This window comes from Nansenia antarctica, assembly GCF_963989245.1.
Source record: "Nansenia antarctica genome assembly, chromosome: 6".
In the NCBI taxonomy this organism is placed as follows: domain Eukaryota; kingdom Metazoa; phylum Chordata; class Actinopteri; order Argentiniformes; family Microstomatidae; genus Nansenia; species Nansenia antarctica.
The window spans coordinates 29769793-29792622 of NC_137676.1; the positions used below are offsets into that span (position 1 = coordinate 29769793).

General features: G+C 45.0%; 1 protein-coding gene across 1 annotated transcript in view; it reads left to right on the top strand.

The window, feature by feature from the left end:
- The window catches only part of sema3gb (sema domain, immunoglobulin domain (Ig), short basic domain, secreted, (semaphorin) 3Gb), a gene marked incomplete at its 3' end in the record, with an annotated part of 49809 nt that overhangs the window by 20738 nt on the left and 6241 nt on the right, over positions 1 to 22830 (top strand). Inside the window, exons 2-12 of the mRNA XM_080534339.1 lie at positions 8913 to 9073; positions 11310 to 11372; positions 11525 to 11644; positions 14243 to 14336; positions 14557 to 14676; positions 15433 to 15578; positions 16334 to 16448; positions 17143 to 17212; positions 17377 to 17521; positions 20961 to 21183; positions 21607 to 21695. Coding sequence (XP_080390465.1) covers positions 8913 to 9073; positions 11310 to 11372; positions 11525 to 11644; positions 14243 to 14336; positions 14557 to 14676; positions 15433 to 15578; positions 16334 to 16448; positions 17143 to 17212; positions 17377 to 17521; positions 20961 to 21183; positions 21607 to 21695 — 1346 coding nt within the window. The remainder of the gene's footprint in view (positions 1 to 8912; positions 9074 to 11309; positions 11373 to 11524; positions 11645 to 14242; positions 14337 to 14556; positions 14677 to 15432; positions 15579 to 16333; positions 16449 to 17142; positions 17213 to 17376; positions 17522 to 20960; positions 21184 to 21606; positions 21696 to 22830) is intronic.

Here is a 22830-nt window from a genome sequence, read left to right on the forward strand (position 1 = left end):
AGTAGGTCATGCATAATATCCACTGCAAAATTGTCAGAGCAATGGAAAAACTGCAGTTCATTGAGAGGACAGGTTTTCTTAACGCCAAATGAGTGGACTAGAGAAGGGTTTTGTGCCATAGCTTCACAATGTTCTGAATAGAGCTCCCTTGTGCGAAGAATTAAATCTGGGTCATCCTCAATAAAGACTGACTGCAAGCTTGCTTTGTCGGTTAAACAAAATCGGCAACAGTAAGTTGCACTGAACGACTCAACCATGCCAAAAAGGCCATGTATAGCCAAATTATCACCAGTAACCTGAATAACAGACCCCTTCAACGGTGTATCTGAAAAGGGCGTCTGGAGTCCCTGTGTCTCTAAAACTTTTAAGTCTCTCACAAGAGGCTGTAGGATTGGACCAAACCCATACTTCTTCAAGTCCTCTGAATGGAAAAGTGCCACAAGGTGAATGTTCATCAAAACAGAATTTAGCTTGGGTGGTAAATTTCTTAAAATGAAATAAATACAACCGAGTTTGTGTATTCCTTTTTTAGATCCGAGCGGATTGGCTGTTTCGAAATCATCGTAATATAGCTGAATCTGAAGCGCATGTTCTTGCTGTGCAAATAATGAATGATTTCGGAAATATGAACCATCATTAATGTCTTTGAAAATGCCATCTTGATGAAGCTTTACTTCCTGAAAACAGTTGCAGAGTTCCTGGTTGGTAAACATTGACTCAAGAGTTCCCAAAATGGGTACATACATAAATTTGTCATTGACTGGAATTTGACTGTATAGACCTGTTCTATCTTTGCGGACATCATAACGCACACCGAGAACATGTTCCTTGGGCTCAACAATTTTCCATTTATTTTCAAAATATCTTTGCCTCTTAGTTTCAGTATTGAGGAGTGAGAATGGATTTTCAAGCTGCTCAAAACAGTTTCTAACTTTATCTAGGGCGTGTTCAGTTACTTCAGATGAAAGGCACTTAAGAACGGCCTCCTGTGCTTGAACATGGACATCTTTGACAAGCTCCTCCATTGAACTAGCTAAACATTGCACAGTACTTTCAGGGACTCCAGATGCTTGTACTTGAGCCATAATAGAGCTACACATATCCAATAAGTGCCTTTTTTCAATAGGAGCTGCATTTGGCAGTGAATGACCAACTACGTCAACATTTGTAGTGGTATCAGTAGGAGTAGTAACAGCAGGAGTATCAACAGAGTCAAAATGATCAGTAGATCCAGAGGCTACACAGTCTCCATGTACTCTCAATAAATGTTTCTTGAATCCACAATAAGTGTAAAAAACAGATGAACACCCATGTTCACCGCATTTTAAACGCAACGTACGGCCTGGGTACAAAGCATGAGTAAACTTCAAATGTTGGAACAAAGCTGAACTAGTGCTGTGCTCTAACTTACAAATGTAGCATGTAAACATCTTTCAATGTTCTCCCTAAACCTCAATGTTGTGAAGTCGCACCCTGATTTCTTTGACTCTTGGACTCTCCTTGGCAGTTCCCACATCAATGCCATACACGGTAGTTTGAAGGAAGGTGAAGAAGCTGGTCAAGGCCTCGTCGTAGGACACAGCAAACACAAAGTGTGCCTTAAACAGTTCGTCAAAGGCAGCGACAGATGTTTGTACCATGCACGGAATGGCCTTCTGGTCCAGGACGATGTAAAACTTCTGGATACTGCTCTGCTTTTCTCCGACCGCGAGGAGAAAGGGCTGTGTTCATCCAACTTTGCTGAGGAACGCGTCAATGCTCGTCCCGACCTATAGAGCGATGAAGAAGAAATTGTTCTTGTGTTTGTGTGTGTGTAACGATGGTCAAACAGGCAAACTTCTTTCAACCAATTCTTTTTATTGACCTGCATAGAAGACATATAAAACACAATTCTTCTCTGGTCTGCAACTCTTGTGAATCCATTAAGATGGCAGCCATATTCTGGTACCACCGTGTATGTATATTTCACATCAGGATAATTTGTTTACAGAAAGAACACAAATTTCCCTCAAACATTACAAATAACAATTACAAACAACATGTGGAGCAACATACCTGCATAGAAGACATATAAAACACAATTCTTCTCTGGTCTGCAACTCTTGTGAATCTGCGCATTCAAAATAACATACAATAAATGTTCTGTTTCACATCATCACAATACATCACATCATCACAATACATGTAAAAACAAACAGCACAGTACTACACCAACATTTTCACCCTACATTACAAGATTCTCCACACAAACAACAAAACACGAGGAGCATTTTACATCGCGCACATACCCATTAAGATGGCAGCCATATTCTGGTACCACCGTAAGTACGGCAACAACAGAAGGACAAAAGAACGTGCAGACCTGCAGTACACCCAAACTCCAAAGGGGGCTCCAACAACAACCAGGGCTGCTCAAGCACGGCGAAACTCATCTACATTCACCACAACTAAACATACATTCCCAACTCTGTTACACCCACCTCCCCTGAATTTCGCCAACCTTGAGCAGCAACTATACATTTAAATACTACTTTTTACTTTTTACACTATTACATAGGGCCGCCAAAGGACAGGACAGCCAACTTGAAAAGTATCCTATAAGGATGAAGTGGAAAGAGAGGTAAACTATCTCTCCAACCAACTACTGGCGGTAGGATGCGTTCTACACCCCACAAGACCCTTTTTTCACTGTGTATTACTAGCCTTCAAGAGGCCACAACCTCTTATGAAACAATCAGAATAACGAACAAACCTATATGTCATAGGATGTCAGTGTGCACAGTGTATACATGCACTGAACTGAGCTTCGGCTTATCTAACTGTGGAAAGCCTGGAACACTGACCTACAAACAGCTCGAATGTTTGACTTAGTGTCTTGGATAATGTCTTGTCCTGACATAGTATAAATCAATCTGTCAACTGGTTTGATAAGGCGACCAAACTTGGACTTGACCTGTGTGACTGTACTAGGATGTTCACACTGTGTGACAGAAGCTAGAGTGTCAGTACGCTGTGTGTCACTAGCATCATCTGTCTGATTTGTGTTACCAGAAACATCAGTACAATCATCAGCGCTAACCACAAATCTAGAATCAGAGTTAATGGACTGATCTACCATTTGCTCCTCAGCCATCTGCTCGGGGACCCTCTGAGGGGCAAACGAGACTGAAGACACTACAGTGTTAGTAGCCTCTGTCCGTGAGTGGTCAGGGAATGGTAACTGGGTGACCCACTCTAGGGTTCTTCCCTTGAGATCCGTGGGCTCTGGAACAGTCAAGGGAACATCCCTCTCCCGAACAGCTCTTCCCCCATACTCCATGTCTTCAACCTCCCCTCCCTCACTCCCAGGACAGGAATCCACTCTCTCCGACTCGAACGCGATTCCTCTACTCACTTCCCCAGGCAAGGAATCCTGTTCCACTTCCGACACGGACATGTCACTTGGCTCATTTGATGTATGAACAGCAGACAGGGATGAAACTGGGTCAGAGATCACACTCGTATCATACACCGGCAGAAAGTTCACCAACATCAATAGATTACGGTGGACTACCTTCTCTCGTCCAGTGACAGTGTCTTGTATCCTATATGTGTGAGTCTCAGAGTTCCTATCCACCACAGTGTATACAGTAGACTCCCAACGGTCAGCCACCTTTCTCTTTCCTCTCTCTCTCTTGTTCGCCAACAGCACACGGTCTCCGACATCAATGGTGGGCCCTTTCACTCGTCTGTTGTAGAGCTCTGTGTGACGGTGCTGTTCTTTTATGACATGTTCCTGGGCTATGACCATAGCTTCGTTCAGATCCTTCGTGAGAGACATCACATACTTGTCGTAGCTGACCACAGCTGGATCATTCAGGACTGTCCGGAAGAGTATATCGACAGGGAGACGAGGAGTACGCCCGAACATCAGATAGAAAGGTGCATAGCCAGTTGACTCATGCGCTGTGCTATTGTACATGAACGTCAGAGTTTGCAAACGCCTCGGCCAGTTGATTTTTGCCTCTGGTTCAAGCGCTCGGATCATGTTACCGAGAGTTCTATTGAAACGTTCCACACTACCGTTACCCATCAGGTGATACAGGGTTGTGTGCGACTTTCTGACACCGGAGACTCTGAGCAGCTCACTCACTAGTTGACTCTCGAAGCTAGCTCCCTGGTCGCTATGGATACGTTCTGGGAACCCAAAGACGCAGAAGAACTTGTCCCATAGAACTCTCGCCACCTGTTTGGCTGACTGATCTTTGCAGGGGAATGCCTGGGCCATTCTTGTAAAATGGTCAGTAACAACTAACACATCAACTGACTTGTTCCTTGAGTCCTCCGCTGACCAGAAATCAATGCAAACCAGCTGAAGTGGCCTGGTTGATGTGATACTCTGCAAAGGCGCCCTCGCAGCAGGTTCAACAGTCTTACTGACAATACACCGCTGGCAGTTACGGACGTAGTCTCTTACGTCTCTGTCGAGGTTGAGCCAGAAGAACCTCTGTCTGGCCAAGCCAAGACTCCTGAACTGACCTTGATGGCCGGCATGGTCATGAACACCTCTCAGAACTTCAACTTTCTTAGACTCATGAACCACATACTGGCGGCGTTTTGACTTCACGACTTGATCCCTCGAGACTCTGTAGAGTATCCCATTGCTCACAACAAGTTTCTCCCAGTGCTTCAGGTACTTCATGACTGTGACTGATTCCTTATCTCTCTCTCTCCTGGAGGGTCTCCGATGTCTCTCCACATAGTACAAGACTCGAGAGAGAGTCCTGTCTCTGAGCTGTTCATCCCGGAGTTCCTTCTCACTGTAAGCAGGAAGTGAGTCCTGACCACCTGGGACTAACTGAGGCAAATGGTGCAAGACTGCTACAGCGCGCGTTCTTGCTCCGACCTCCCACAGATCGTCATATGACTGTAGAACAACAGACACTTCATCCATCTCCATAGACTGAGCGTGGACATGCAGAGGTGATGGGACACTTTGAGCGTAACTCTCTGCCTGGCGTGGAGTGTCACCACTATCATTGGACGACCGGAAGGCGTCCTGTACATAAGCACTCGACACATCCTGGACTTCGGAGAGGAGATTCTTGTAGGGCTCTTCAAGTAATCTGTGACTGACTCTCTGCTTGACGAAAGGCACACAACTCAAGGCATCAGCGACAACATTCTGTGGGCCTGGCACGTACTTGATGTCGAAGTTATAGCTCGCTAACTTAGCCACCCATCGTTGCTCGCAGCAGTCCAGCTTGGGCTTCGTCATGATATGAGTCAATGGATTATTGTCCGTCCAAACAGTGAAATCATGCCCCTTCAACCAATGGCTGAACTTGTCACAGACACTCCACTTCAAGGCTAGGAATTCCAACCGATGGGCTGGGTAGTTTCTCTGAGACTGAGAGAGGGACTTGCTGGCGAATGCGATTGGCCTCGCTCGGTCTTCACCCTCTTGGATCTGCGACAGGACAGCACCGATGCCATCAAGGGACGCGTCCGTTGACAGCATGAAGGGACGGCTGAAGTCAGGGTGAGCCAGGACAGCCGTCTCAACCAGCGCCGTTTTCAGCTTCTGGAAAGCCTGCTCCGTTTCGGGGGTCCAGTCAGTAACATTCAACTTCCTGCTTTGTGACCTTTGTTTGGACTGTTTCACCTTCCCTTTTCTCTTCTGGCCCGTCAACAGAGAGAAGAGAGGCTTTGCAATAGCGGAGAAGCTAGGCACAAAGTGCTGGTAATAATTGATCATCCCCAAGAAAGATCTGATTCGTTTCTGTGAGGGGGTTACACCGTCCGCTTCCATCAGGTCAGCACTTGTCATCTTTGCGATGCTCTCAACTTTGCTGGGATCAGTCAACACACCGTTGTCATTAATTATGTGGCCGAGGAATTTGACGGATTTCCGGAGAAAAAAACACTTCTTGGGGGCCAATTTCAGGTTATGACCACGCAGTCTACTGAACACGATCTCCAAGCGTTCCAGAGCTGTCCTCTCATCAGGGGCATACACCAATAAATCATCCAGATAAACCAGTAAGCTCAGATAGTTCTGGTCTCCGAAAATGCTAGTCATCATACGCATGAAGCTCCCAGGACTATTACAGAGGCCCTGCGGGAGGCGATTATACTCATACAAGCCCATAGGTGTTGTAAAGGCAGAGTACTTTCTGTCATCCTCGTGTAGTGGCATGTTATAAAACCCTGAGGTTAGATCCATAGTACTAAACAAGGAGTTACCTCCAAGTGCAGCTAAGCAGTCGGCCTGGTGAGGGAGAGGGTGAGCATCCTTCAGGGTCCTCTTGTTCAGCCAGCGAAAGTCTGTACAGATACGGAGATCTCCGTTCTTTTTCCATACAAGAACCAACGGAGATGCATATTCACTGGTTGACTTCCTGATTATATCTTTCTCCTCCATCTCACTCAGTACTTGGCGCAACTTCTGATACTGACTGGGGGGCACTCGTCTGAATGGGAGCCGGAATGGCCTGTGATCTGAGAGGTGAATGCGATGTATGAAGCCCTTTGCCTCTCCACAATCCAGGTGATGGCGTGAGAAGATGTCCTCGTAGCGCACAACCAGGTCAGCCATCTTGCTTCTACACTGTTCAGACACGTCACAGGAGTGTATGTCGAGCCCACTCAATCCCATGTACTTCAGTTCCTCATCAACAGTGCGGGCCGCATTTTCACTGGACGGGGTTACTTGACAGCAACTGAGTAGTGGGACCTCAGCAGGTCCGGTCTCATCCATGTCCTCGAGCGCAATGCAGGAGAAGACGTCGGCCAATTTAGCATTGTGTCTTACCAAGACGGGCCTGTCTGACGAGTTGATCAGCTTCAATGGAACCCATCCGTCTCCCCACAAAGGAGTAACAACTCTGGCCACCAGAACCCCTCTTGGAGCTGAGCGACACGATGTGGGCTCTGTCATCACAGCGCTACCAGGAGACACAATAGTGGACTTGGGTAGCTTGCCCCACATCAGGTACTCCCGACCAGGCTCAAGACACACGGCTGAGTTGCACCTGACTGTGCCTATCTTATCAGGTATGACGTCACCTCGCCAACGGTTCAGACCATAGGCTGTTTCTCCTGACCTTTCTGACAGCAGGTGTCCCCTCTGTGCCATCCTTGGCGAAAGATAGTGGATTTTGGGGATAAAGCCACTTGGAATGGGATGAGAGGAGCCCTGAGAATAGAATCCGCCTCTCCCACCCTCTCCTCCCCACCCCCCTCCTCCCTGCAACCAAGCAGCCGGAATCCCATGCCCTCGACAGAACGGTGACGGCTGGAATGCTACAGATTGTTTGCGGATCAGCCACACAGTTGCGAGAGACAGACAGGCGGCCACACTTCGCCACCTAGTTAGAGCCCCAGATAAAACACCCAACATATCTGCCTCTAGCCCTCTCTCTCACACACGCACACACACACACATACATAGACTTGTATGTGGACACACACACAAAGACATACTATAAGGTACGCATACTATACTGAACTCTCAGCCATGGGTTGCATGTTCACATGTATGATCGTCATTCATTAAGATATGAGTTGACATACGTATGTCCCACACGTACAGTATGTCCCCATATAGTTATTTTACAGGCCTGTCGCTGACAATTATCCATGTTATGCAAATAAATACATTATTTTAGACAGACAGACAGAGTTTGGATTGTTTTAAGTTTGTTTTAGGATAACTTTATTTTGTTTGTTTCTGACATCCTGTGCGGAAGCATTTGGTTATTAAATGAATATTTTTTTGTGGCACAAGTTTGTGGAAAATAGTGGGAAGCAAATAAAATCGTTCTGTTTCTATGCTTAGTAACCATTCAGATTAAAAGATTGAGGTCAAATGAGCCACCGGCATGAAGCATTGTCCAAAACCTATTCCCAGAACCCTGGCTAGTTATGCCTCTATGACCTTCTCATCACCATGGCTAATGCTATTTTTATTCATTCAGTAAAGTTTCGGGCCTAGCCTAGACAGGTTAGCATTTGGAACGACGTGCAGCAATACCTTTCGGAGATCAAAGTGGTGCTGGCATGAGTCTAACGTGAGTAATTTATAGGTTGGGTCTGTGTCACTGCTACCCTGCGTCTCCCCATCGCCAAGCTAGCGCCCCGCTCTCATATGTTGGGTGTTGTCTTCACGTCCTCAGAACCCCAGATTTATGGCTAAAGTCAACTAGCCTGCTCTCCCTTTCCCATCCCTCTGCACGTCACACGAATGTGAGGCTTGACATGTTGTGTACCATAGTGAAGTGTCCATTAACCTGTGGTACATTAGACGTATAACCCTTACACACATTCTTTGTTATTATGGTCTCACACACACACACACACACACACACACGCATGCACACACATATGCACGCACACACACACACACACACACACACACACACACACACACACACACATGTGTTGTGGTCCTTGGTTGAGAAACAGGTGAAACCATCTTTCATCTCTCCACTTGCCGGAGGTGTTGGCATGCCTCCCTCTTCCTGAGAGCAGGCTTGGGCGACCTCTAATGTCGGATGAGTCACAGTACAGCAAAGGCCCCGTCTCTTTCATGTTATTGACCATTTTGTTTACATTTCTACTGCATAGAAATCCCTACAAGTCCTTCCTGACATTATCATAACCAATCCCAAACAACTGTTTTCTGGCTAAAACTGCATTGTTTACCACTACAGCATAAAAAAAGGAATGATATTGTATGAAAAATATGGTGAATGTTGAATTGACATGCACTTTCCCTGAGACTAAACCAGGAAATACTCTCAGGTACCTGAAGCTCACCCTGTCCCTCTCTCTGTCTCCCTCCCCCCCCCGCTTCTCTCCTTACCTCTCTGTCCACTTTTCTACTGGTCCGTCCTTTCGTCCGTCCGTCCGTCCGTCTTGTTGGAGTGCAGAGCTCATGGAGACGAGGACGGCGCGGCCCTTCTCCTTCTCCTTCAACACCAGCGACTACCGCATCCTCCACATGGACCAGGACCAGGGCCGGCTCTACCTCGGCACCCGGGAGTACCTGGTGGCCCTGGACATGAGGAACATCAATAAGGAACCCCTCATTGTGAGAGCCACACAACACGCACACAACACTCACACAACACTCACACAACACTCACACAACACTCACACAACACGCACACAACACACTCCCTGCCTCCCTAATTCGTTTAAAAGATAATCAAATTGTAATTGTAGGGGCGCTAAGGTGGCGTAGCGGGTTAAGCGCCAACCACGTAACCGCAAGGATCCCGGTTCGATCCCGGCAGCGGACATATCCTGCATGTCATCCCTTCTGTCTCTCACCCATCTTTCCTGTCAAAATCTCTACTGTCTCTATTAATAAAAAGAAAAATATGAGTGGATTTTTAAAAATTATTGTTTTATTGCCATGCAATCAATTTGTCAGTCAATCGTTGGAATTTTATGCTCTAGGCAAGGGTTCGGCCATAGACGGCGACCCTGGAGCAATTAGGGCTTCAGTGCCTTGCTCAAGGACACCTCGGCACGTGGCCAGCCAGGGTTCGACCTGCCAACCTTGTGATCATTAGATGCCAGCTATTTAAAAAAAGAAATATTTTAATTACAATCATAGCTATACATATTCATACAAGTACCGGTACATGTTTACTGTAGCTTTAGTTGTGTTATGATTCAAATAAAATAAATGAAAAACAATAAATAAATAAAATACACCCATACCATTTCTGTATGAGATAAATTCATCTATTATTCAGTCAGTCCTTCATAACCAAAATAACCCCCTAATATAAATCAACAGACCCCAGCTCTACCTCCTGCGCCACTGCCACCCCTCGTAGTCACATACCCGTTGCTCCTAGTTACATATTTAATGACCCAAATTTTTGGCACCCATTTCCTTCTTCAGGATTATACATTTGGTCATTGTATATGTTATCTATAATATATATATATATATATATATATATATATATATATATATATATATCAGTGGAGGCTGGTGACTTCCAGAATTGAGGAGGCCAATTCTGTTCTGCTTGCTCGCTTCACTCGCGATGGAATGTTCCCTGTTCTTCTTATCTCTGAAGAAATGACATTGCTGTAAGTCTATGAGCCTGCCTGATAATTAACTAAACTTTTAAAAATATATATTTATATTAAATATATTTAATAAAACTACATTTGATAAAGAAACTGTTACTTATCTTTTTTATATGCTAAACTTGATTGAATTGATGATTACATGTTGAAGCTGTAGAAGAAGAAGAAGAAGAATGAAAAATGTAGGCTAAACAAAAAAATGTAACCACATAATTCCTGCCTTTTACACATATTCACTGGGCATTTATATTACATCCAAATGTCATTTCTCAACTTAATTATCAGGCAGGCTCATAGACTTACAGCAATGTCATTTCTTCAGGCAGGCACATACAGTAGGCTAAGCTCTGCACAATGAATTCCATCAATCAGAACTTTCTGATAGTAGCTTACACTCCAAATAGTGTGCATAATAGGGCCAGCACAAAGACAGATAAGAAGAACAGGGAACATTCCATCGCGAGTGAATCGAGCAAGCGGAAACAAATTGGCCTCCTCGAAATCGACTACATTAAAAATAAAACTGTTCAATAAATCCTAAATGTTGTCTACCTATTCGATGTATAAATAGCGCCAGAATCTCGCCGACTTCCGAGGTCATTTTAAGCAAAAGTATTTGGCCAAATGAGCTATTATTTTTAATAGCCATGGGTGTTCTAGACATGTCCTGCAAAGGACAAGTTGACAGGACACTCGTAGCCACTATGGCGAGTGTTTCTTTGACTGAAATGACTGGCGAATTCTCAAAATGTGATTGGACGAACAAAATGTCAATCTTTCAGCCCTGGACTCAATGCATGGTGAGGCCAGGCCTCCTCTGCCCACCCATTTTCAGTGATTTGGCCAATCACATATTGCCATGAAGAAAATTGCATTACATTGACTTCTATGAGAAACCACTTTCCTGGGGGAGGCCTGGCCTCCCTCAATACAAACGGATAGGGATTCTGGCCTGTAGGTGCTTTACAATTGCAATATTGGGTTTTAGCCATGGAAAAATTCAGATTTACGAACAAAACGGAAATAATATTAATATAAAAAAATTAAAATATGTTTTTTGTTAAATAAATAAAAAATAAAAAATATAATTATTGCTTTTTTAAATCTCTCTCTCTTCTCTCAAATTATTGGGGAGGCCAGGCCTCCTCCACCTCTATGGAGGAGCCTCCACTTATATATATTATGTTATATATTTTCCGTCCCCTTTGTTGCCTCAGATTCACTGGCCGGCTACTGACCAGAGAAAAGGAGAGTGTAGAATGACTGGGAAAGGTGGACAGGTGAGTAGTCTTTACTTCCTGGTTTAACACGGAAAGAACAGAGAGGGGATTGTGATATAAAGAGATTACAGATGATCTGAGTTCAGCGTTCCATCAAGCCTGTGGCCTACCACCTGACTGACCAAAAGCTTCCGGTCAATTCTTCTTATCAGGGGGAATGTGCAAACTTTGTGCGTCTGATTGAACCCTGGAACCGAACACACCTCTACACCTGCGGCACCGGAGCCTACAAGCCTGTCTGTACCTACCTCAACAGAGGCTGGAGAGCAGAGGTAGAATACCGCTCTACACACACACACACACACACACACACACACACACACACACACACACACACACACACACACACACACACACACACACACACACACACACACACACACACACACACACACACACACACACACACAGTTAACATGCCCAGTTAACATACCCACATTTACTGCGCTATAAAAAGTTACAGACACACACACACACACACATACTAGCGTTCTCCCCATAGAATGTAAGAGTAGCACCGCACCAGGCGGTGGACTTGGCGACCACCACTACAGTACCACTACAGTACCACTACCACTACAGTACCACTACAGTACCACTACAGTACCACTACAGTACCACTACCACTACAGTACCACTACAGTACCACTACAGTACCACTACCACTACAGTACCACTACAGTACCACTACCACTACAGTACCACTACCACTACAGTGCCACTACAGTACCACTACAGTACCACTACCACTACAGTACCACTACAGTACCACTACCACTACAGTACCACTACAGTACCACTACAGTACCACTACCACTACAGTACCACTACCACTACAGTACCACTACAGTACCACTACAGTACCACTACCACTACAGTACCACTACCACTACAGTACCACTACACTACCACTACAGTACCACTACCACTACAGTACCACTACCACTACAGTACCACTACAGTACCACTACAGTACCACTACCACTACAGTACCACTACAGTACCACTACAGTACCACTACCACTACAGTACCACTACAGTACCACTACCACTACAGTACCACTACAGTACCACTACCACTACAGTACCACTACAGTACCACTACAGTACCACTACCACTACAGTACCACTACAGTGCCACTACAGTACCACTACAGTACCACTACCACTACAGTACCACTACAGTACCACTACCACTACAGTACCACTACAGTACCACTACAGTACCACTACAGTACCACTACAGTACCACTACCACTACAGTACCACTACCACTACAGTACCATTACCACTACAGTGCCACTACAGTACCACTACAGTACCACTACCACTACAGTACCACTACAGTACCACTACCACTACAGTACCACTACCACTACAGTACCACTACAGTACCACTACACTACCAGTACCACTACAGTACCACTACAGTACCACTACAGTACCACTACAGTACCACTACAGTACCGTGTACAGTACAGTACAGTATGACTGTTTTAAGATCCTGGGGAGAACCCTGCACACACACACACACTGTTAAACTTAACTAACTGTAACTATAGAGTATCCAAAGGTATTGTACTGTATTTCTAGATGCACACACACGCACACACAGAATGTTAAACTCAGTGGTGTGCCGTCAGGGCCAGCAAGGCCTTCTCTGCTGGCCTAAACATCATCAGAATATACATTTTATTTTAATATATATTTTCCACAAATATGTATTAATGATTCCCCATAGTCTATTCTCTTCATTTCATAGCTTTCCTCTTGGTTGCGCTGCTTCCAGTCTCCGATTGAGATTTGGAGGGCTGGCCTTTATGTTAGAGCTTTTATCCAATCAAAATGTGTTGCTAGGGGGCTCAAAAATCTGCCCGCCTTCACATTAAACGGTGCTGCGGATTCGACCTGTAACTTAACATTGGAACGAGAAAACCTGTGGCGTACCTAGTAAACCTACGTAGATGCGAGCAAAAGCAACAACGGCGCCTGCTGTAAGGCTCAATGATGTCAGCACCCAGCACGTCTTTTGATTGGATACGCACTATTGCTACGCACTATTGATACGCACTATTGATATTCACTATTGAGATGCGGAACTATGCCGGTAGATGTGAAACGTTTGAAAGTGCGCAGGGAAACGGAGCCTCACAACGAAAGCTTTCGTTGACTGATCGATAATACTGATCGATTGTGTCCTGTTTTTGGGTAAACAATAACTTTCATTTAGGGGACACAATGAAAGCGCCAAGTCCACAAACAGAGGAAACTACGTTGAGCTTCTTTCTTTTCTGGCTGAAAACAACCCAGATTTACATTACCACCTGTCCACAAACAAAGTGTTTACTGGGACGTCAGGCAAAATACAAAACGACCTGATTTTTGCTATTACTGAAGTGATGGAAGAAGAGATCAAAATGGAGATTAAAAAGGCACCCTTTGTCGCTATTATGGTGGACGAGACGACAGACGTGGGTAATGTAGCGATCTTAAAGATGTTAGTTTAACACTCTTCATTGTAAATGCGGATTTATTGATTAAAAATGCTTCGGAAATATTAATATAACTCTGTTGTACTTGTCTGACTATGTTAAGGTGATGCAACGCCCGGTTATACTGTGTTTCTGTCTAGTTTCTAGAGCCATGGCGTCATAACGATGGTATTAAGAGGTAGAATAATTCAGGTAGGAATGTGTCGGACATCACTGAAGGCCTAGGTGTGAAATGCACCGCCCGCCACTGGTTAAACTTAACTAACTGTAATTATAGAGTATCCAAAGGTATTGTACTGTATTTCTAGACACACACACACTCACACACTCACACACTGTACTCATGGCCTCTCTCTCTCCTGTCTTCTCTGTGAGCAGGAGTACCTCTTCAGACTGGTCTCCAGCTACGTGGACTCAGGGAAGGGGAAGTGCTCCTATGACCCCCGGCAGGAGAACGCTGTCGCCCTTATCAGTGAGACCCTCACCCTCAGTCATTCACCCTCAGTCATTCACTATGTTAAAGGAGAACAGAGTCTCGTTACACTGTTTCTGTCATTATCTGTCATTCAAGTTTTCTTTATTGGACAGAGTGAAGGAAAGGAAAGCTTTAGAGGAGAGTTGGGGCCGGTTTTACCCATCATCATCATCATCATCATCATCATCTTTGTGCTGTCTTGTTGTGTCTCTGCCAGATGGGAACCTGTATGCAGGTGTCCATGTGGACTTCATGGGTACCGACCCGGCTCTGTTCAGAACCCTGGGAGACCGGCCGGCCGTCAGGACGGAGCAGTACGACTCCAGGTGGCTGAACGGTGCGTCTGGAGAACACACACGTCATACCACTATATGACTATATGTCTATGTGTCTATATGACTATATGACTATATGACTATATGACTATATAACTATATGACACTCATAGTTGGAAGTGTCCAGTGTTATCAATTTGAACACCCACCCCACCCTACACACACACACACACACACACACACACACACACACACACACACACACACACACACAGAAACACAAATCGAAAATATACTTACATTAATGGTCAAAAAACTATTTTCTATCTCTGAATAAGGTTGGCAAAACTGGATGTCTTTACCTTAAACGAACAGAATGTATGATTTTTTAGCTTTAAAAAAGCTCTAAATGCCCATGACAAATGTTTTCATGACAAAGGTTTTGCTGTATAAAATTACAGCTCATTAATCTCTGGTCATTAAAATCATTTAATTCCTTTGCGATTTCCTTAGTCCCATGTATTTAGTGTGTTTAAAACAGAACAGAGAACTTTATTTTAAATCTTAAATGGCCAAAATGTACATGTATGATGTTACAAGTATTTTAGAGATGAATTTCAGCTAGTGCTGTTATAGACTAGAACAACATTCTAGTTAAGATTCTATATAAGATAGTGGAACATCAGAGGCTGGACTGCCTATAGTCATCTTTCATCTGGTCCTTCACACACTCTCTTGACCTCCCTCTCAGTGTCCAACACACTCTCTCTAGCCTACCTCTTTCTCAAACTCACTCATATCTCTCATTATGTCTCCAGAGCCGGTGTTTGTCAAGATCCAACAGATCCCGGACAGTTCGGAGAGGAACGATGATAAGCTGTACTTCTTCTTCCGGGAGAAAAGTCTGGACACTGCAGGGGGGAGCAGCCCCAGTGTCCTGGCCAGGGTGGGCCGAGTCTGTCTGGTGAGTGTACTGTAGTCAGACAGTCAGACAGTCAGACAGTCAGACAGTCAGACAGTCAGTCAGTCAGTCAGACAGTCAGTCAGTCTGTCAGTCAGTCAGACAGTCATTCAGTCAGTCAGACAGTCAGACAGTCAGACAGTCAGTCAGTCAGTCAGACAGTCAGACAGTCAGACAGTCAGACAGTCAGACAGTCAGACAGTCAGACAGTCAGACAGTCAGTCAGTCAGACAGTCAGTCAGTCAGACAGTCAGTCAGTCAGTCAGTCAGACAGTCAGTCAGTCGGTCAGACAGTCAGTGCATCAGTCAGACAGTCAGTCAGTCAGACAGTCAGTCAGACAGTCAGACAGTCAGACAGTCAGTCATTCAGTCAGACAGTCAGACAGTCAGACAGTCAGACAGTCAGTCAGTCAGTCAGACAGTCAGACAGTCAGACAGTCAGACAGTCAGTCAATCAGACAGTCAGTCAGACAGACAGTCAGACAGTCAGTCAGTCAGTCAATCAGACAGTCAGACAGTCATTCAGTCAGTCAGTCAGTCAGTCAGTCAGTCAGACAGTTAGTCAGTCAGACAGTCAGTCAGTCAGTCAGTCAGTCAGTCAGTCAGACAGACAGTCATACAGTCAGACAGTCCAGGATGGGCAGAGTCTGTCTGGTAAGAGGCCTTGAGTTTTCTACCAGTTTCACTTCACCTGTTTGCATATGTATTCACCCCCTTGGCTTGTAAATCCTTAACCTGTGCATTTCTTCCCCTCTCAGAATGATGACGGGGGTCAGAGGTCGTTGGTGAACAAGTGGACCACATTCCTGAAGGCTCGGCTGGTGTGCTCAGTCATCGGGAGGGACGGCGTAGAAACCTATTTCGACGAGCTGAGTGAGACTGCTGATCTACTGATGTAGATTCATTTCGCACTTAGTTTCTATTCAATCAATCAATCAGTCAATCAAACTTTATTTATATAGCACTTGAGGTCATGCATTGAATGCAACTCCAAGTGCTGAACAATAGTAAATAAACCACAATACAATACAACGAGAGGTAGGAGATAAGAAATATACATAGTAGAGAGATATAGACATAGTAATAAGACCAGGAATAAAACTAAAAATGAGGAGATAAGAAATAGGGGTAAAAGTGCAAGTTGACGAAGACACTAGGTAAAGGCCAGGCTAAAAAGGTGAGTTTCAAGCGTATCTTTCAAAATAAAAATATGTATTGAAACCCTGTCTGGAATTCAAGGAAACTCACCGCAGCAATGTTTAAGTCTCTTTGTTTACAAAAGACTAAAAGCCTTTCTTTGCCTGAGCACATACTCCTTATTCTTACCGCTGAACGCATCTATATCTGTGAGGATAGTCTACCTGGTGCCAGTAGCACCTAGAGGTTTTTACAGTTGTGACTTATCTGGATTTGACTATACTGTAACAAAAACAGCTGCAGCGTCATCACAGTAATCACTGCTTCCGTCATGGTCATCTAAATTAACCTGCTTCCGTCATGGTCATCTAAATTAACCTGCTTCCGTCATGGTCACATCTAAATTAACCTGCTTCCTTCTGGTCTCCAGGGGATGTCTTCATTCAGCCAACGCAAGACGAACGCAATCCAGTTGTGTACGCTGTCTTCTCCACTGCTGGGTAAGTAGACCGTTGGTGTCAGAATTGTGTCCATTAGGAGTTTACATCCTATGGGTGAAATCCTACATTTGAAAACCCACATTTTCATCGGAATCTCTCTTTGACCAAAATGCATGGCCTCGTTCTCTAACACTTTGCTTATGTCACTTTCTATCCCCTCTCAGATCTGTGTTCAAGGGCTCAGCCGTCTGTGTGTACTCGATGGCGGACATCCGAAATGTATTCAACGGCCCCTTCTCACACAAGCATGGACACAACTACCAGTGGACCCCCTACACCGGCAAGATCCCCTACCCTCGCCCCGGGACGGTTCGTACATATACTGTTTCTTGAAAACACACATCTCTATTTGAATGGAACATTTCAATGTAATAACATGCAGTATCATCATACTTTTATGTAAATTATTATTATAATGGTAATTACTTATAAGGAAACACTTTGGAGTAGAACTTAAGATACACTGCTCTGAAAACATTTCTATGATGATCCATACTATGTGCCACCACATGACCAGATCTATCACGAGAAAAAAAAGAAGCCTGGAATTTCCTTTAGCGATGTTGATGGAATACCCCCCCTGGTTTCAGACTGTGCTCCATCACGCTAGCTAGCTAACAACACAGAACATTGTGCTAGCTAGCTAACAACAAAGAACAACTGTGGCTAGCCTAGTGGGTTAATAAACAAATATCGAAATAAACAAACAAACAAACACCGCTAACTACTCCATCGTGCTAGCTAGTTAGCAACAATAACATTAGCTGAGTAGGCTAATGAACATGAATGAATGGACTTTATTGTCATTGCTACAGTACAGGTACCAAACAACGAAATTTAGGAGGGGTGGCTCCCCTGGTGTTAGGAAAGGGAAAAAAAAAAACTTTTAGAAAAAGAATAAAATCACAAGAAGGTAAGGAGCTGGTTTACATAAATAAAGGCTATGTACACAATCCACTGTACTATACTGCACAGATAGTCAACTAGGGTTGTCATATTGCACAATAGTATTTTTTCACGTTATTTAAAGTGTCACAGTTTGCAGGCTTGAAATGTACATGTTTGTGCCTCAGCACTACACCTGATTTTTTCAGTCCAGCAGCTGCCATACAATCCGTCCAGACTGTCCAGGGCCCAGAACTTAGGTCTTTGCTGTGTTCAGGGCCTGGACGGCCCTGTGGTAGAAGCAGTTCTTCAGTCTGTTTGTCTTAGCGGCCGGGGTCCTGTACCTCCTTTTCGAGGGCAGCCTGATAAAGTGTACGTGCCCAGGGTGGGTCGGGTCCCTGGAGATCTTGGAGGCCTTCCTGAGACAGCGTGTGTTGTACAGCTCTTCCAGAGAGGGGAGGGGGGCGCCGGTGATCTTCTGTGCTGTTCTCACGACTCTCTGTAGCGCATTTCTCTCCGCTGTTGTGCAGCTGTAGAACCAGTTGCAGATGCCGTAGGTGAGGATGCTCTCCACTGCGCCGCGGTAGAAGGCCACCAGTATCTCCTGCTTGTTGTGTTCTTTCCTGAGGCATCTCAGGGTGTATAGCCGCTGTTGTGCCCTCTTGATGGTGCCTTTTGTGTTGTCCTTCCAGGTCAGGTCATCCCGCATGTGATGTCCCAGGAATCGGAGGGTTGAGACTCTCTCCACGCTCTCTCCGTCGATGAGCAGGGGCTGGATCTCGGACTTTTTCCTCCTGAAGTCTACGATGAATTCCTGGGTCTTTGACTTGTTTAGCAGCAGGTTGTTAACCTTGCACAGCTTGCTCAGTTGCTCTACCTCATCCCTGTACGCCGCCTCGTCCCCCCCCGAGATACATCCCACCACGGTGGTGTCGTCTGCAAACTTTACGATGTAGTTGCTGGGGTGGACGGGGGTGAAGTCGTGGGTGTAGAGGTTGTAGAGGATGGGGCTTAGCACGCAGCCCTGGGGGGACCCAGTGCTGAGGCTGAGGGCTGTGGAGGTGTGGGGGCCCACCCGCACCCTCTGGGGGCGGTCGGTCAGGAAGTCCTTGATCCACGCACATATAGAGTGTGATAGACCCAGGTCTAGTAGTTTGGTCACTAGCCTGTCTGGAAGGATGGTGTTGAAGGCGGAGCTGAAGTCCACGAAGAGCAGTCTCGCGTAGCTGTTTCCCCTCTCCAGGTGGGATAGAGTGGCGTGGAGAGTCGTCGCGATGGCGTCCTCTGTGGACCTGTGGGCTCTGTAGGCGAACTGGTATGGATCCAGGTTGGGCGGGAGGCGTGTGAGTATGTGGGCCCGGACTAGTTTCTCGAAGCACTTCATGATGATTGGTGTGAGTGCCACCGGGCGGTAGTCGTTTAGGCAGCTCACCGTGCTTTTCTTCGGGACTGGGATGATAGTTGAGGTTTTCAGGCAGGGTGGGACGGTGGCCTGGGACAGGGACTGGTTAAAGATGTTGGTGAAAACCCCGGCCAGCTGGTCGGCGCAGTCTCTCAGCGCCCGTCCCAGGACGCCATCCGGCCCCGAGGCTTTCCTGGGGTCCACCGCCTTCAGTACGCGTCTCACTTCATGCTCTGTGAAATCAACATGATTTCCTAGAAGCTAGATAGCTGCTGTTTCTTTATCACAACATGCTGATGTAACATGAACATGCTAAAAACACACATAAGTGTGTAAAAACACATAAGTACACAGAACTAGATTATCACACAGTCCCCAAACATAAACAAGACATGCATTAGCAAACTTACCCGAGTACAAAGCAGAACGTGTTATGGCAGATGATATAGTGCTGTATAGTCATGTAGGCTATGTTGTTCAAGAGGAAGCGTGTCTATGTTCCCTCAGCCCTACGTTCCTTATGTTCCCTCAGCCCTATGTTCCCTATGTTCCCTCAGCCCTATGTTCCCTATGTTCCCTCAGCCCTATGTTTCCTCAGTTTAACCCTTGTGTGCTGTTCGTGTTTTTGTTATTCAGTCAATGTTCCTGGTCTGGTGGACCCTGCGCATTATTGGGTTTTTAAATCAATACAGCCATAACAGACTTAACATAATAATACTAACCCTAACCCCATACAGTAGGCCTACAGAGATTCCTGCTTTTACAGTATGATTACTTAGAAATGTGGGAACATAGGGCCTAATTTTGGGGGGAAAAGTCTTCAAAAAAAGAAAGAATTGGGAACATAGGTCTGTGGCATCATAGGGATGACCCCCTGCAAGAGACAGCCTGTGGTTCTGAACTCTCTTTTCGTCTCTGTTGGCAATCAGAGTTTCTCATCTTGTCCATTTCTTTTACACAATCTGTGTTCACTGTTACAGTATCAACTGATCTTAAAACCTTTTCGATGCCTCCAGCCACAGTGCCATCATCCTACTGCTCAGAACACCAACACGGCCATGCAACTTTATTTAGGGGAGTGGTTCCATGTCCCCCAAACCCACTCGAAAACAAGCTTAATTTGCTGACCAATTATAAGTATTTAGTGATCCTAAAACTGTTGTTTGTTATATTGAGTGGGCACTTTAACTTTTGTAATATGAAAAAAATAACTACAAAATAACTACATTAAAAAAAAATAACACATGAAAAAAATAACCTTTTTTTCTTAATTCGCCGACATGGTACACCTTTCTCCAACAGTGGTCAAGTTTTTATTTTTTAGCTCTGACAATGTCTGGCCAACTAGGATGTTGTACTCAACTGGTGAAAGCAGAGGTCTGTCTGACCCGTCCTCTCCTCCCCTCTGCTCACAGTGTCCAGGGTCTGTCTGACCCGTCCTCTCCTCCCCTCTGCTCACAGTGTCCAGGTGGGACGTTCACCCCGGGGCTTCGCTCCACCAAGGAGTTCTCAGATGAGGCGGTGAACTTTGTTCGAGCCCATCCCCTCATGTACCACCCAGTCTACCCCATGCACAAGTGCCCCCTGGTGGTTCGTACAGGGGTAGACTACCGGTTCACCTCCATAGTAGTGGACCTGGTGGACGCTGTAGATGGGAGGTATGAGGTGCTCTTCCTTGGCACAGGTGAGTCACGTGCTGAATCCCAAATTGACCCCTTAGACTGCACTCGTTGACCCAAAATTGAGAATTGAAGCTTCTATAATCTGCTTCTAAAATAAACATAATCAATTAATTAAACCACTGTGCAAATTCCTTCATAATAAGACATAACATACAGTACTACATATTGTGCAAAAGCTGTCCATCAGTAACAAACCAATGTGTAGAGTTATACAAACATAAACCAAAACAAATATGTAGCCTAATAAGAAAACTTTAACGAATGTCAAAATGTTCTTAAAATTGGTACGGTCAATGTTGTGTGTACACTATATCATGCTGGGTTAATGAATGAGGATCATTATCTTCTGAGCTATACACTGTACTTTTTATTCAGGTTACTAAGAGGATAATTCGTACTAAATCACTCTCCCCTCTTTTTTGTAGATCGTGGAACAGTCCAGAAGGTGATAGTACTCCCTAAAGACACCAGCACCACAGAGGAGCTCACCCTAGAAGAGGTGGAGGTGTTCAAGGTAATGGCAATTCATATTTCAAATATTTCATTATCAATAATCATATGTGAAGGCAGCAGCGACCAACAGGTACCTAATGAGTTCATGACAGATTAGAGAGTAAAACGGTCTTACTTGATCATAATCACACAGACAGGGTTGATTTTCAAAGAAACCTAAAAACTGCAGTACCTGCACATTTGCCTGTGCCCATGCTGCGCCTATGTATTGAGAAGCTATTTTCAAAGACCTCCCTTCGCTGCACTTCACTGGTGGCGAGCCTGGGTATGGAGGGGTCACTCAAAATCCAGATGGATAGTACTTAAGAGCCACCTATAATATGTTGGTTATTTTCATTTAACATCATATGTTTTGGACTGTTCGTATACCCTTTAGTTGATTATAGGCTTAATTTTGTTTTTAAGATGAACCTTCACCATCTACTGAGTGTGATTGTCAAATCTATATTTCCTTGGCTGCATCTAAAGCAGCTACTATTTGTTTGTGGTGGATGTTGTATGCCTGTGAACAGGTCACACTTGAAAATGAGCCCTTGGGGCTCAATGTGTTTCTTACCTGTATAAATAAAGGTTAAATAAAATAAAATAAAAATAAAAAAAACTGTACAAGTCTTATATATTCTATTTTCTGGATAGCGTCTTTGTCTAGCAATAAAGTAATTGGAATGCCAATTTATTCCCAAGTATAATGCGTAACATCCTATTCTGGTGTGAATATCGTTTTAGCATATTTTGTGAAGACGACACACCCCTCTCTGCAAGCCAGGTGCAGGTGGAGCGCAGAGGGGTTAGTGCTATAACAACAGAGGGGTCAGTGCTATAACAACAGAGGGGTCAGTGCTATAACAACAAAGGGGTCAGTGCTAGAACAACAGAGGGGTCAGTGTTAACAACAGAGGGGTCAGTGTTATAACAACAGAGGTGTCAGTGCTAGAACAACAGAGGTGTCAGTGCTATAACAACAGAGGTGTCAGTGCTAGAACAACAGAGGGGTCAGTGCTATAACAACAGAGGGGTCAGCGCTAGAACAACAGAGGGGTCAGTGCTAGAACAACAGAGGTGTCAGTGCTAGAACAACAGAGGTGTCAGTGCTATAACAACAGAGGTGTCAGTGCTAGAACAACAGAGGGGTCAGT